The sequence below is a fragment of the Stenella coeruleoalba genome (assembly GCF_951394435.1).
Source record: "Stenella coeruleoalba genome assembly, chromosome: 2".
NCBI lineage: Eukaryota > Metazoa > Chordata > Mammalia > Artiodactyla > Delphinidae > Stenella > Stenella coeruleoalba.
In genome coordinates this window covers 72,916,571-72,928,780 of record NC_137147.1, presented here as the reverse complement: position 1 = coordinate 72,928,780, position 12,210 = coordinate 72,916,571, and the positions used below count along the sequence as shown (strand labels likewise).

The 12,210-nt window shown below is 57.0% G+C and overlaps 3 protein-coding genes across 3 annotated transcripts; 2 read left to right on the top strand and 1 right to left on the bottom strand.

The window, feature by feature from the left end:
• Positions 1-97: 97 nt before the first annotated feature.
• Positions 98-5,226, bottom strand: CIDEB (cell death inducing DFFA like effector b; the record flags this gene model as incomplete). Its single annotated transcript, XM_079913819.1, has 5 exons — positions 5,124-5,226; positions 2,072-2,216; positions 780-929; positions 353-543; positions 98-230 (listed from the first exon to the last, which is right to left on the bottom strand). The coding sequence occupies exons 2-5, from the start codon at positions 2,201-2,203 to the stop codon at positions 98-100; spliced, it is 606 nt and encodes a 201-aa protein (XP_079769945.1). The 5' UTR covers positions 2,204-2,216; positions 5,124-5,226.
• LTB4R2 (leukotriene B4 receptor 2) lies at positions 4,560-6,238 on the top strand (the record flags this gene model as incomplete). Its single annotated transcript, XM_079913818.1, has 1 exon — positions 4,560-6,238. Exon 1 carries the CDS (start codon positions 5,171-5,173, stop codon positions 6,236-6,238), a length of 1,068 nt encoding a protein of 355 aa, XP_079769944.1. The 5' UTR covers positions 4,560-5,170.
• Positions 6,239-10,568: 4,330 nt separating this feature from the next.
• LTB4R (leukotriene B4 receptor) lies at positions 10,569-11,637 on the top strand (the record flags this gene model as incomplete). Its single annotated transcript, XM_079913579.1, is given in 3 exon segments — positions 10,569-10,953; positions 10,956-11,378; positions 11,381-11,637. Coding segments are annotated over 3 exon segments (1,065 nt in total).
• Positions 11,638-12,210: the final 573 nt, after the last annotated feature.

Here is a 12,210-nt window from a genome sequence, read left to right as displayed (position 1 = left end):
AGCCTGCACTGTGTGTAGGCCCCAAACTTGATGCTGTCACAGTCCTTACAGTCTGTCTCTTGGAATGAGTCTAGGGGCAGAAGCTCAGAGCCCCTTCTCAGTAGGGTTGGAGGCGACCCTGCCGCTGCCACCGCTCAGTCCCTTCCACTGCATGACGAAGGGTGGAGGAAATTCCCAGCAGCATGTGGCCCAGGCCTTGCAGCAGTGTGGAGGCCCATCGGAGGAGCTCCCTGAAGGGCAGAGACAAGAGGAAGTCACGGGGTGGGGTCTGGGGGTTTTCCACAGGGGAGAGCTAACAGGGTAGGGGAGTGCAGCCGTAGGGGTGGGGAAGTGTGACATGTTGGTCTCTGACCTGAGTATTTTCTTTGGGCCGAGTCCTTGAATGTCACAGCTCATGGAGTAGAGCCCGTAGAACGTGGCTTTGATGTTCAGGCTGCCAAAGAGGTCTCGAGGGTTTTGCTTGTATACGTCGAAGGTGATGCGGGCGATGTCCTTGCTGTGCTTGGGCTTCTCCCGGCCCAGGCCATACGACAGCACCCCACTCTGTAGGAGCCCCCCACATCGGTGCAATGGACCCTCACATACACTCACCACTAATCCCTGTCAGCACTGGGACAGACCCACCCTTGCCTGGACTGTTGGTCCACTACAAGGAGTCCTCGACAACTCCTCACCTCTCCCGTCGCTTCTGCCCCCAAGATCAGGGTTAGGTAGCAGAAGAGGCTTGGGAGAGACAGAAAGGATCAGTGGCCTAAGCAGCCCCAGTGTGGGCCTCTCACCCTGCTGGGGCTCCAGCTCTGTCCCAACTTCAGCACCATCAGGCATGTGTCATCCTCCAACAGCTGGAAGAAGTCCTCGCTCTCCACTGTGGTCCCATCCTCCTCCAGCACCAGTGTTAGCACTCCACTCAGCGCCAGAGTCTCCTGTGCCTGCCCAGTGGCAAGAAGTAGGAGGGAAGGGGCAGAGCTTATCCCATGCCCCTTCCCTGTCCGGCTGCCCAGCACCCAATGGTTGACCCTAGATGCTGACTGATACCCCAACTCTCCTTCCTGGTGCTCTGCCATCCCTTCTAATGGCTCTAGCTCACGGTGTTCTTTAGTTGTTGGGGGACCCTCACTAGGGCCTGTCCTTTTCCTATTCGTTCCTGCTTTGCTCCTACCATGTCACTGTCATCTCTCTCAGCTTCCCTCCAAGCCATGCCTACTGGTTAGGAATTGAAAAGCTAGCCAGTTTCTCTTGAATGGGTATAGGCATTATGCTGATGGGGCCTGTCACGACGGGGTCTTATCTCCAGTGTCCCACCTCACTCTCCCCGACCCTCACAGAGTTCTTCAGAACTATTTTCGGTAATAATGACTTTTAACCTTTTTAAGTCTTCACTAGTGTCAAGTATCTATGTAGCACTTTACATACATTATTCTCTTTTACTCCTTTCAGCAGCCCTAGGAGGTAGTTGTATTATTGTACCCTTTTTACAGATGAAGAAACTGAGGGTTTTTTTTTGTTTTTGTTTTTTTTGCGGTACGCAGGCCTCTCACTGTTGTGGTCTCTCCCGCTGCGGAGCACAGGCTCTGGAGGCACAGGCTCAGCAGCCATGGCTCGCGGGCCCAGCCGCTCCGCGGCATGTGGGATCTTCCCAGACCGGGGCACGAACCCATGTCCCCTGCATCGGCAGGCGGACTCTCAACCACTGCGCCACCAGGGAAGCCCGAAACTGAGGTTTTGATAGGCTGAGTAACTTCCCAAGTTTTGACACTAGGAAGCGGCAGAATCAGGATTTGAATTTGATCTGTCATACAAATTGCCGTTCCATACTGAGTTCTGAAATCTATCCCTCCACCCCTGTCTACTCCTTTCCTGCCCCCAAAGAAAAGCCCACTCCTTGGAAAAAAAAAAAGTGAACTGACTCAAATGCAGCAGAAGCCACTGGGCTCACCCCCCTGCTTTTAGCCCTCAGAGGGAGGGGCAGCCATGTAGCCGCGGCCCTTCCTGCTCATTATTCCAAGCTCACACTCTTCCCTAGCCCCTTGGCTGCCTCTGCTCTTGGAACCCAGGGACGTGGCCCACACACCTTGTGTAGCAGTTCCCGGCGGGTGGCAGCTGTAAGGCCTTTCCGGGTGGCCCTCTTGTGATCACAGACGCGGAAAGGTCGCGGGGGTGGTGGAGCCGAGGTCCAGACCTTACGGCCCAAATCGGAGCTCATACTGGTTACTGACCTGGTAGGTGGGAAGAAAGGTCAAGAAGGAGTGAGGGGTTTGGTGAGTGCAGCGGGGGTGACGGGCGTGGGGTAGCTGGAGCTTTAGGGAAGTTGGGAGGGAGGGATCTAGGTGTGCGGATTAAAGTAGCTCGGGGAGAGAGGGAGAGACCACAGACTGGGCGCGGTGGGGGGGGGTGAGGGGATGGGGTGGCGGTTCAGGAGCTGGACAAGCCCACTGTGAAAAGGGGCAGGGAGGGGAAGGGGTACAAATTCGAAAGTTTTCTAGGGTCTGAAAGCAGCTTTGTCACCCTGCCTATATCCCCAGAGCTGGAGAGTGGAGAGAAGGGTTAGAAATCACCTGAGCAGGCCGCTGGGGTCCAGGGCAGAGAGGTACTCCATGGTGGAGGGAAGGAGCAGGAGAGTTGCCTCTCCCGGGAGGTCTGGGCTCGGTGGTTCTCGGCGGGGTTGGAGCTGAAGTGGTGGTGTTTTCTGTTACGGAGCTGGGATCTCAGCCCCGGCGAGGTGGGGTATGAGTCAAGCCCGGACTCTGGCCCCCCTGCCTGGCCAGTGAGAAGGGCAAAGTCCAAGGGGAGGGAGGAGGGGAAGGGCCAAGTGGGGTGGTGGAGGAAGGATGGAGGCCCAGATATGTCCAGCAAAAGCCATGGAAGTTTGTGTGTGTGTCTCTGGTGGCAGCGTGTGATGTGAGGGTACATGGGAACTATGTAATTGGATGGAATGTGATATCCGGTGTGTTTCTTTATATCGAGGTAATTTCTAGGGCCAATTTCTCCTGGCTCCCAATCTGTGTGAAGCTGGTTATGTGATTTGCTCTGTATGTGCTGCCACCTACTGAAAACGCCATGAACTGCAGCTTTAGGAACAGGGAGGCCGTGCTGAGGATGGGCAGGGCTTGGAGAAAATAGAACACCTCCAGGCAGTGTGCCTGGGTGGGGTGCGAGGGGAGGATGGGTCCTGATCCATGGATCCAGAATCACCAGGATCCTGTCTGGGACCCTGGCCTTCCTCTTTCATGCTCTTCCCTCTGTGGGCTAGGGGAGGGGCTGGCTCAACACTTCTCTTCAGAAGAACTGCCTGCTTCAGCTGCACTGGATTAGTCATTCTCTCACCTTTCTCCATTGGCCACTTTATAGGCATGAAGGAGATGTGGAAGGCGGAAGAGGGGATGGGTCCTTTGATGACATCAGGACTTTAGCATTCGGTGCCCCGTGCCCCATCTCTGATTTCAGCTGCAGTTGTGATGAACAGTTGTGAGGAAGCTCAGACTCTCACTGTCAGTGAATCCCTCACATGAGCATAAGTCTCCTTGATTTCTTGCCCAGGAGTCTTATCTGAAGCTGTAGCAGCCCACTCAGCCCCCTGACAAGTACAGGCTGCAAGTGTGTATAAGGGCATTAATGCCTCTAGGACAACCCTCAAACAATGGGGAATGTGAGCTGGCCATAAACGCCCATCTTCTCTCTTTCTGGAAGTTATTTTGTGCACTCAGAGGTTCCTGATGCCCACTGAATATTGGAATTCAATAATACACTCTTACTGGTTTTCCTCTTCCCTCTCTTCCCCTGCTCTCTCACTCCTGCTTCCCGACCTGACTCCCCAAATGCCAGATTACCCATGTCCTCGACTCAGGCTCTGCTCTGGAGGGAACCCAAACTGAGACAAGACTGGTGTCCTGGCTCCCAAGGAACCCCCTTCTGGCTGTTGACTGGGCAGAAGCCTTTTTTCCCTTTCCCTAAATTTCATCAATCTACCAAATTTCTTCCTTTCCAAGCTTTGCCCAACCTCACGACCTAGAGAAGTAAGTCTCTACACTGCGCCCTTTCCTTTTTCCTTGCGTTGTATCCTGGTGCAGCCTGGCAGTGTGGCCTCTTCATGGTTGTCAGTTAGGACTCCTCAACCAGGCTATAAGCCCCTCACACCTCCATGCATCTCCCATTCCGCCTGGAACTTAACCTATGCTTTACACTGAAAGCTGCCATTGACAGCCCACTGAGAGGTGTGAGGGCAGAATGACTGGGGCAGGGTCCAAGGCAAGAGGTGAGAGGGGTAGGTAGGAAGCTGAGGAAAAAGGGGGCTCAGGAGTCTGAGTCTCAGGGTCAGGAGTCTGAAAACAGGCAAAGGTAGAGCAGCTGGGGGAATGAGGAGTTGGGTCGCCTTCTCTGCTGAGTGCAGGCAAGAGCGGCCAGACAGCATAAGAGCTGCAGGGTGGGAGGATTGGGACCAGAGGGTGGGGGGCAGGGGGTGGGGAGGGATGAGCGCAGAAGCAGGACCCAGGGGCAGGATCTGGCAGTGTCCCTACTCACCCACACGACCAGGGAACCTTATCTGCACCCCTTCAGCTTATCCTGTTTCCTGGGGAGGCGGGCTCTCACACGCCTGGACGTGTTAGTGATGGGAAGCAGCAGGGTGAGGGAGGGGCCCCAGGAAAGGCCCGAGAGGAGCCCCACCTTGTCCCTCCCTGTTTTCGCCTCACCCTCTGACAACCTGACAGGCACAGGACAGGATTAGGCACCCGGCCCACTGCCCCTTTGCCTTTGGGCTTCCCCAGGCCCCTGGAGGGCCCCCAACCCTGCTCGCTCCCAGCTGGGTAAGTAGATCTGCCCATGAGACCATACTCCCTTCCACTCACTTTTGCCCTGAGGTATAGGCAACGGGGCTGGACGAAGAAGGAGAGGCCAGGTTAGGAGGGTGGAAGGTGGAGGCAGTGACAGCCTGGGAGTCAGGACTGGGGAGGTCGGCTGACCCAGAGCAGGGGATTTGGGTTCCAGGAAGCAGTGTTTGAGCTGGGTCTGGGGTCCTGGAGGAAGAGACAGAAGCTCCCAGACAGAAGAGAGGCAGGCTGCAGAGGAGTGAGGGAGGCACAGTCCCTTCTCACCGGCATCAGGCGTAACGTGGGCTTTTGCCCCACCTGAAAGCGCTCCATGGCTCTTTCCAGCCTTCCGTAGGCGCCTAGGGATGTCGGTTTGCTACGGTCCCCCGGGAAACGAGACGCTGCTGAGCTGGAAGACCTCGCGGGTCACAGGCACAGCCTTCCTGCTGCTGGCGGCGCTGCTGGGGCTGCCTGGCAACGGCTTCGTGGTGTGGAGCTTGGCGGGCTGGCGGCCCGCACGGGGGCGACCGCTGGCGGCCACGCTCGTGCTGCACCTGGCGCTGGCCGACGGCTCGGTGCTGCTGCTCACGCCGCTCTTCGTGACCTTCCTGACCCGGCAGGCCTGGCCGCTGGGCCAGGCGGGCTGCAAGGCCGTGTACTACGTGTGCGCGCTCAGCATGTACGCCAGCGTGCTGCTCACCGGCCTGCTCAGCCTGCAGCGCTGCCTCGCCATCACCCGCCCCTTCCTGGCGCCCCGGCTGCGCAGCCCGGCCCTGGCCCGCCGCCTGCTGCTGGCCGTCTGGCTGGCCGCCCTGGTGCTCGCCAGCCCGGCCGCCGTGTACCGCCACCTCTGGGCGGACCGCGTGTGCCAGCTGTGCCACCCGTCGCCCGCCCACGCCGCCGCCCACCTGAGCCTGGAGACCCTGACCGCCTTCGTGCTGCCCTTCGGGCTGGTGCTCGGCTGCTACGGCGTGACGCTGGTGCGGCTGCGGGGCACCCGCTGGGGCGCCAGGCGGCACGGGGCGCGGGTGGGCCGGCTGGTGGTCGCCATCGTGCTGGCCTTTGGCTTGCTCTGGGCCCCCTACCACGCTGTCAACGTACTGCAGGCGCTCGCCGCGCTGGCTCCGCCCGAAGGAGCCTTGGCGAGCCTGGGCGGGGCGGGCCAGGCGGCGCGAGCCGGAACCACGGCTCTGGCCTTCTTCAGCTCCAGCGTCAACCCGCTGCTCTACCTCTTCACCGCCGGGGATCTACTGCCCCGAGCGGGTCCCCGCTTCCTCACGCGGCTCTTCGAGGGCTCCGGAGAGGCCCGATGGGGCGTCCAGTCTAGGGTGGGGGCCATGGAGCTCCGAGCTAGCACTCGGCTCAAAGTGCTGGGGCAGGGCCGTGGCAATGGAGACCCTGGGGGCGGGGCGGAGAGGGACAGTCAGGGATGAGACCCTTGACGTCAAACCCTACAACCGGGCCTGCTCTCCCCTATCCCCTTACATCGCCTCCCAGAACTCAGGGAACCACTGTGGACAGTTTGGGGATCCTTCTCTGACCATAGTTTTGACCTGTCTGGGCAGAATTATCATACATCTGGGGCAGGCCCAGGTTCCTCAAACTGAGGGACTTTGAGTGGTGATGGTCAGTGTTAAGGAGTATCATGTACTTGCAGGTTGGCATGTGCCCAGGTGCCAGAGCTGCTTACTTGTTGCCAATAGCTATTGTGAAATACACTGGGTGGTCATTATGTTTCAGCAAAAATAGAAATGAGACTTTTCTGATAAGCAAGGAAAATAAGCAAACAATGAACAGGCTGGGGAAACAGCATAAACAGGCCTGAAAGAGTTAAGCAATCTTGGTTACTCTTTAGCTGTTACTACTAACAAACACTTGTAGCTAGACTTGTCCTTCACAAAGCTAATTACTCTCTGATTCCATAGGAATTATACTCTGCACCTGGCATTCTTCTCCCCCTACACTCTCTCGCAGCATTAAAAGAAGGTCACCGGGGCTTCCCTGGTGGCGCAGTGGTTGAGAGTCTGCCTGCTGATGCAGGGGACACGGGTTCGTGCCCCGGTCCGGGAGGATCCCACATGCCGCGGAGCGGCTGGGCCCGTGAGCCATGGCCGCTGAGCCTGTGCGTCCGGAGCCTGTGCTGCTCTGCAACGGGAGAGGCCCGCGTACCACAAAAAAAAAAAAAAAAGGTCACGGGACAATAACTTCAGGGACACCAGACCCGGTTGCCTTTTGCTAGCTGTGGCCATTTTAAAATATTGCAAGAAGAAGAAGAATGCAAAACCTTCACCACTTTGATCCTTATCACTTACCTGGACTGCAAGTTCTACCTATAAGACCCTCTGTAATCCCCCAGGAGAGGGGGGGCACAGTTCTTGAGGTGCTAGCCTGCTGTGTTTCCCTCTTGCCTGGCCAAAGGAATAAAGCCACTCTTTTCTATTTCCTCCAGACTTTGTCTCCGTATTTCTATTCGGCATTGGTGGACAGGGAGCCAAGATTTTGGCAACAATTACACGATGGCTTAAGCATGCTCCCTCCAGTGGTTCATCATACCTGAGTGATACCGAAGTCACCTACTTGCCTGCTGGGTCGGGCCGAGGCTGGGCAATGCCAGCCTTCGGTGGCATCATGACCTGTCCTCCCCAGCCCAGGTGGCCTGGTTCCCCCTAGCCAACCCATAGAACCGCTCTGGAAATAAAGAGAGAAAGAGGAAGGAAAGGTATGAGTGCTTGGATGAGGGGTGGTGATGGGATCCATTCTTTGGGGTCTGTTAGAGCCGAGTGGAGAGGAAACTGGCTGTGGAAGGGGAAAGTCAATCTGTGGGGTTTGAAAGGAAAGTTTTCTTGTCTGTCTTGTGGTTGGTACAGTGGGGGAGGGGCCGTGGGAATCTGAGATGTACCTTCTTTGAATCTAACTCTCCCTGCAAAGGTCACCTGACTCAAAAAGGAGCCCGGGAACAGGCGTTCACTCACGCAGGGACCCTCTGGGGGCTGGGGTTGAGGGGTATGGGGAGTGGTGTGGATATCTGGAAGACAGGAGGAATTTTTCAGGGAGGTGCCACCTCTCCTCTCTCTCTTCTTCCTCTCTGCCAAGTCTTGACTCCCCCCAAGACTGCTAGCTCTTCCTCATCTCCCCCAGTACTTCTCAGCCCCCATCTTTTGGAATCTTTCTATCTCTAGGTCTCAAAATTTTTCTGGCTCCTGACACTTTTGAGTTTGGGGATGTAGGATGGGGTTCTTTTTAAGGGCTGTCCGTGTGCACACACGTGTGGTCACCATGGTGACCAACCCATCCCCGTTTGCCCAGGACTTTCTCAGTTTTAGCACTGAGTCTCTTGTCCCAGCCCCCTCAGTCTCTGGCAAACTTACCTGAGAGGTCACCCTAACCATCACCCTGGTTCTGCTTTAGTGACTGTTCACACCACCCAGGCAGAGGCCAAGAGAGACAGCAAAGGAAATCCAGTTCTCAGGGTCACATCAGGGCCACCAAAACGGGTTGGGATGGAGCTCCGGACCTGGGGGACGGAGAGTATGCCTAGAGTGTCTAGTCTAGGGCAGAGGAAGACAGGCCATTGAGAGAAACGGAGGTGGGGAGCAGTTTGGAAGAGGGGGCAAAGACACCCCAGTTCCTGTCAGAAGGGACCTCTGGTTGACCCTGGAGCTCTGAGCCGGAAGCTTCTATCCTCAAACACCAACTTCATGGGCTTCTTCCTGTCCTTGCGCACTGGGGCAGAGGCTCCCCAACTTCCGTTACACACTCCCCTTCTCACACACCCTCTGTGGTCAGAAAGCCCTTCCTCAACTCTGTCTTCAGTTCTTGCTGCGGTTTCAGCCCATTTCTTTTCGCCGTATCCTCTGCCTGATAACTGCTGGGTCAACTCTGCTCTGGCTTTTCCCACAGCAGGAAAGGTAGGGGCACTACAGAGGATAAGGGACCTCAATGACCACCATTACACTGTGCATCTTTCCTGAGAAGAGGCAGAGTTGGAAGGGAAGCAGAAAGGCTCATGGTCAGATGGAAGATAAGACTTTTTGGTTCTTAGCTTTGCAGGAGAGTTCAAGAAGACGAGACTGTCCTCCTTCCAGGGAGCCGGAAGAGTGACCCTTCTGGGGGCTGTTTCCCTTTCCAGCCTCCTGGTTTCCCCCCTTGGCAGGGCAGGCATAAGGCATTGCTGCCCTCACTCCCTCATGCCTGCTCCCCTGTGCTCACCTCTGCTCTCTCTGTGTGTCTAAGGTGGGACAGAACAGTCAGCTGTGGGAAGGTAGGAAAGAGGTGGTGCTGACTTCCTTGCCTAGTGCCCAGATCCTGGGTCCAAATTCATGTGGCAGGGTAGCCACATGGGCAAACACAAGGCAAGTGGTTCGGGAAGGGGAAGAAATTGTCATTCTGTGTGATACTAGAGAGACCATTTGGACTTTGGCTTCTCCCAAAGAGATTGGAGATTGACCTAGAATGGAACTAGTTCTTTTAACCGAGCGGAGGAATGGGGTGCTGGAAGAGGGTCCTCTCCCCCAAATCCCGGTCATGGCTTGAATTCAAGCCAAACACACAATGCCATCCTCTTTGATGTCACCTGACCCAAACCCAGAACCTAGCCACAGCGTCAACCTATACTTCCTATTAATCGAAAAATCGACATCGCTCACAGAAAATATAAAGGTATCCAACGTTCTGACCTCTCAATCTGAGTCCATTTCCCCTCTCTGGCTTCCTTCCCTCCTTCTCCTGTATGACGCAGTTTATGACTCTGTTCAATGCTTCAGTCTAGACCTGCATCTGAGGCCACACCCCAGCCTACTCACCCCCTCACCCCTCTTTCCTCTCTCACTGCCCCTTCCGGGGCTCTTCTCTTCTTGCCCCACCCCTGAGGAGTCGTCCTCCCAGCTGGGCTCTTCCGGAACATGAAGAATATTCCACCTCATCTAGTGAAGGGAGGGGGTAGGAGTTCTCACCCCACCCTCAGGAAGATGTGTCTTCTCCCTCCCCTGCTCTGTGGTACTTCCTCTCTGGCTGACTTAGCTGATAGAACCTGGACCCCAGGCCAGGCCCCTGGCACTGAGACAGATCTGGGGATAGGCTACACCACTCTGTTCTCACCCTGGGATTGACACCAGCTTCCAACCAGTGCTCGGCAAAGCCTTAAGTAAGTTACCTGGGAGTAGGGGAGTGGGGGGGGGGGTGAAGCCATAAGACGAGGTCCAAAGGAATTTCCAAAGAAAGCCTGACCAGTGGTAAAATGACTTGGGAGGACTTAGTCTTGTCTCCTATCCACGAAATCCTTCCCATCCCTGTTATTCTTGCTGGGCCCCGGGAATCTCTGGGGTGAGTGGGTAGGTGGTTGGAAGAAGTCAGTGGGACTGAAGGGCTGAGTGCCTGGCGGGGGGGAAAGGAGCTAGCCTTTTGAGGGGTGCGGCATTGGTAAGGAAAGTCCCCACTTTGGTTCTGGGTTTCAGGGTCTCCTGAGGGAAGGAGGCTGAAGGGTCTGGAAATACTGCTTCTGCTGTTGCTATATATTTTGCAATTGGGTCTGTGGGCAGGAAGGGGCCCTGTGGCCCAGTTAGGAAATTAAGTCTTTCTACTCAGCCAGATCCCCTTAAGACAGGTCAGCTGGCAGTGATGAGGGCAGTATACTGTGGAGGTGCATCTGCTGCTGCTGACCTTGGAGACAGAGTAGAATACGCAGGCTAGGTGTGTCCAGGGTGTCAGGAAACCCTTGTCCCTTCCCTCATGTGCGTGTCCGCCCTCGCTCTCCAGGTCCTTGCAATGGCCACGAACACTACATCTCCTGAAGCACCCTCGTCACCAGGTGTCACGTTCATCTCTCTGCTGGTTATCATCGTACTGTCAGTAGCACTGGCTGTGGGGCTGCCCGGCAACAGCTTTGCGGTGTGGAGCATCCTGGTAGAGATGCGGAAGTGCTCTGTCACTGCCCTGCTGGTGCTACACTTGGCCCTGGCCGACTTGGCCGTATTGCTCACTGCCCCCTTTTTCCTCTACTACACGGCCCAAGGCACCTGGACTTTTGGACTGGCTGGCTGCCGCCTGTTCCACTATGTCTGTGGAGTCAGCATGTATGCCAGCGTCCTGCTTATCACGGCCATGAGCCTGGACCGCTCGCTGGTGGTGGCCCCCCACTCTGTGTCCCAGAAACTCGCACCAAGACAGTTGCCTGGCGGGCGCTAGCAGGCATCTGGGTGGTGTCTGTCCTGCTGGCCACACCCGTCATCTTGTACCGCAAAGTGACATTGGGTCCGGACAACGGGAGCCTGGTCTGCTTCCCGAAGTACCCCAGCGAAGCACTTAGGGCTTTCCATCTGTTCTTCGAGGTGGTCACCGGCTTCCTGCTGCCCTTCCTGGCCGTGGTGGCCAGCTACTCCGACATCCGGCGCCAGCTGCGGGTCCGGCGCTTCCGCCGCAGCCGCTGCACCGGCCGCCTGCTGGCCTTTATCATCCTGGTCTTCGCTGCCTTCTGGCTGCCCTACCACGTGGTGAATCTGGCCAAGGGGGTCCGAGCGCTGGCGGGCAAGACATTGGGGTCCCGGCCTGAGAGTCAGCGGCTGCACCTGACCCGCAAGCGCTCAGAACGCTGGCCTTCCCGAGCAGCAGCGTGAACCCCGTGCTGTACGCATGCGCTGCCGGCGGCCTGCAGCGCTCGGCTGGCACGGCCTTCGTCGCCAAGCTGTTGGAGGGCACCGGCTCCGAGGCGTCCAGCAGCCGCCGCGGGGGCACCCTGGCCCAGACGGCGAGGGGTGCCCCCGCCTCTCCCGAACCTGGCCCCGCCGAGAGCCTCACTGCCTCCACCAACCCTATCGAGCGAAGCGAAGTCAGCTAGGCCTGCGGGGTGGTGGCAGCGGAAGGCTGCTCGCTTTCCTCCTGGGGGAATACGCCCATGCTGGCCTGACCCAATTCTTCAACCTCCTCTTACCCAGGTGGCGGGTGGAGCGGAAGAGAGGGAGGGGAAGGGCAAGTCAGGGCAGAGTGGGAGCCTGGCCCCCACGGGCAGCTTTGCAATGAAAACTGAAGTCTGAAATTGGGTCAACCCTGTGTGTGGGGCATATGTATTATGGCGGACTGGGGTGCTCCTGGTTGCCCTTATGGGTGTCCTTCTCAACAGCTGAGAGGCACATCCATTAGTTTCCCATGATTTTCAGCTTTGGAAGAGACACAGACATAGAAATCAGACCTTCTTCCCTCCCTGCCTCTGAGGCAGGTGGTCTGGAGATCATACTGAGAACAACACAGGGCTGCAGACCCCTGAAGGAGCTGGCCAAGGAAGACCACCCACGTGGGCTCACCACTCCAGACTCCCCGACTCAGCGGACCTTCACTCCCTGACTTAGCGAACCTTCTGAGAACACTTAGCACTGCTGTGAGGTGTCTGCCCTGAAGGCTGTGATGGGTATCT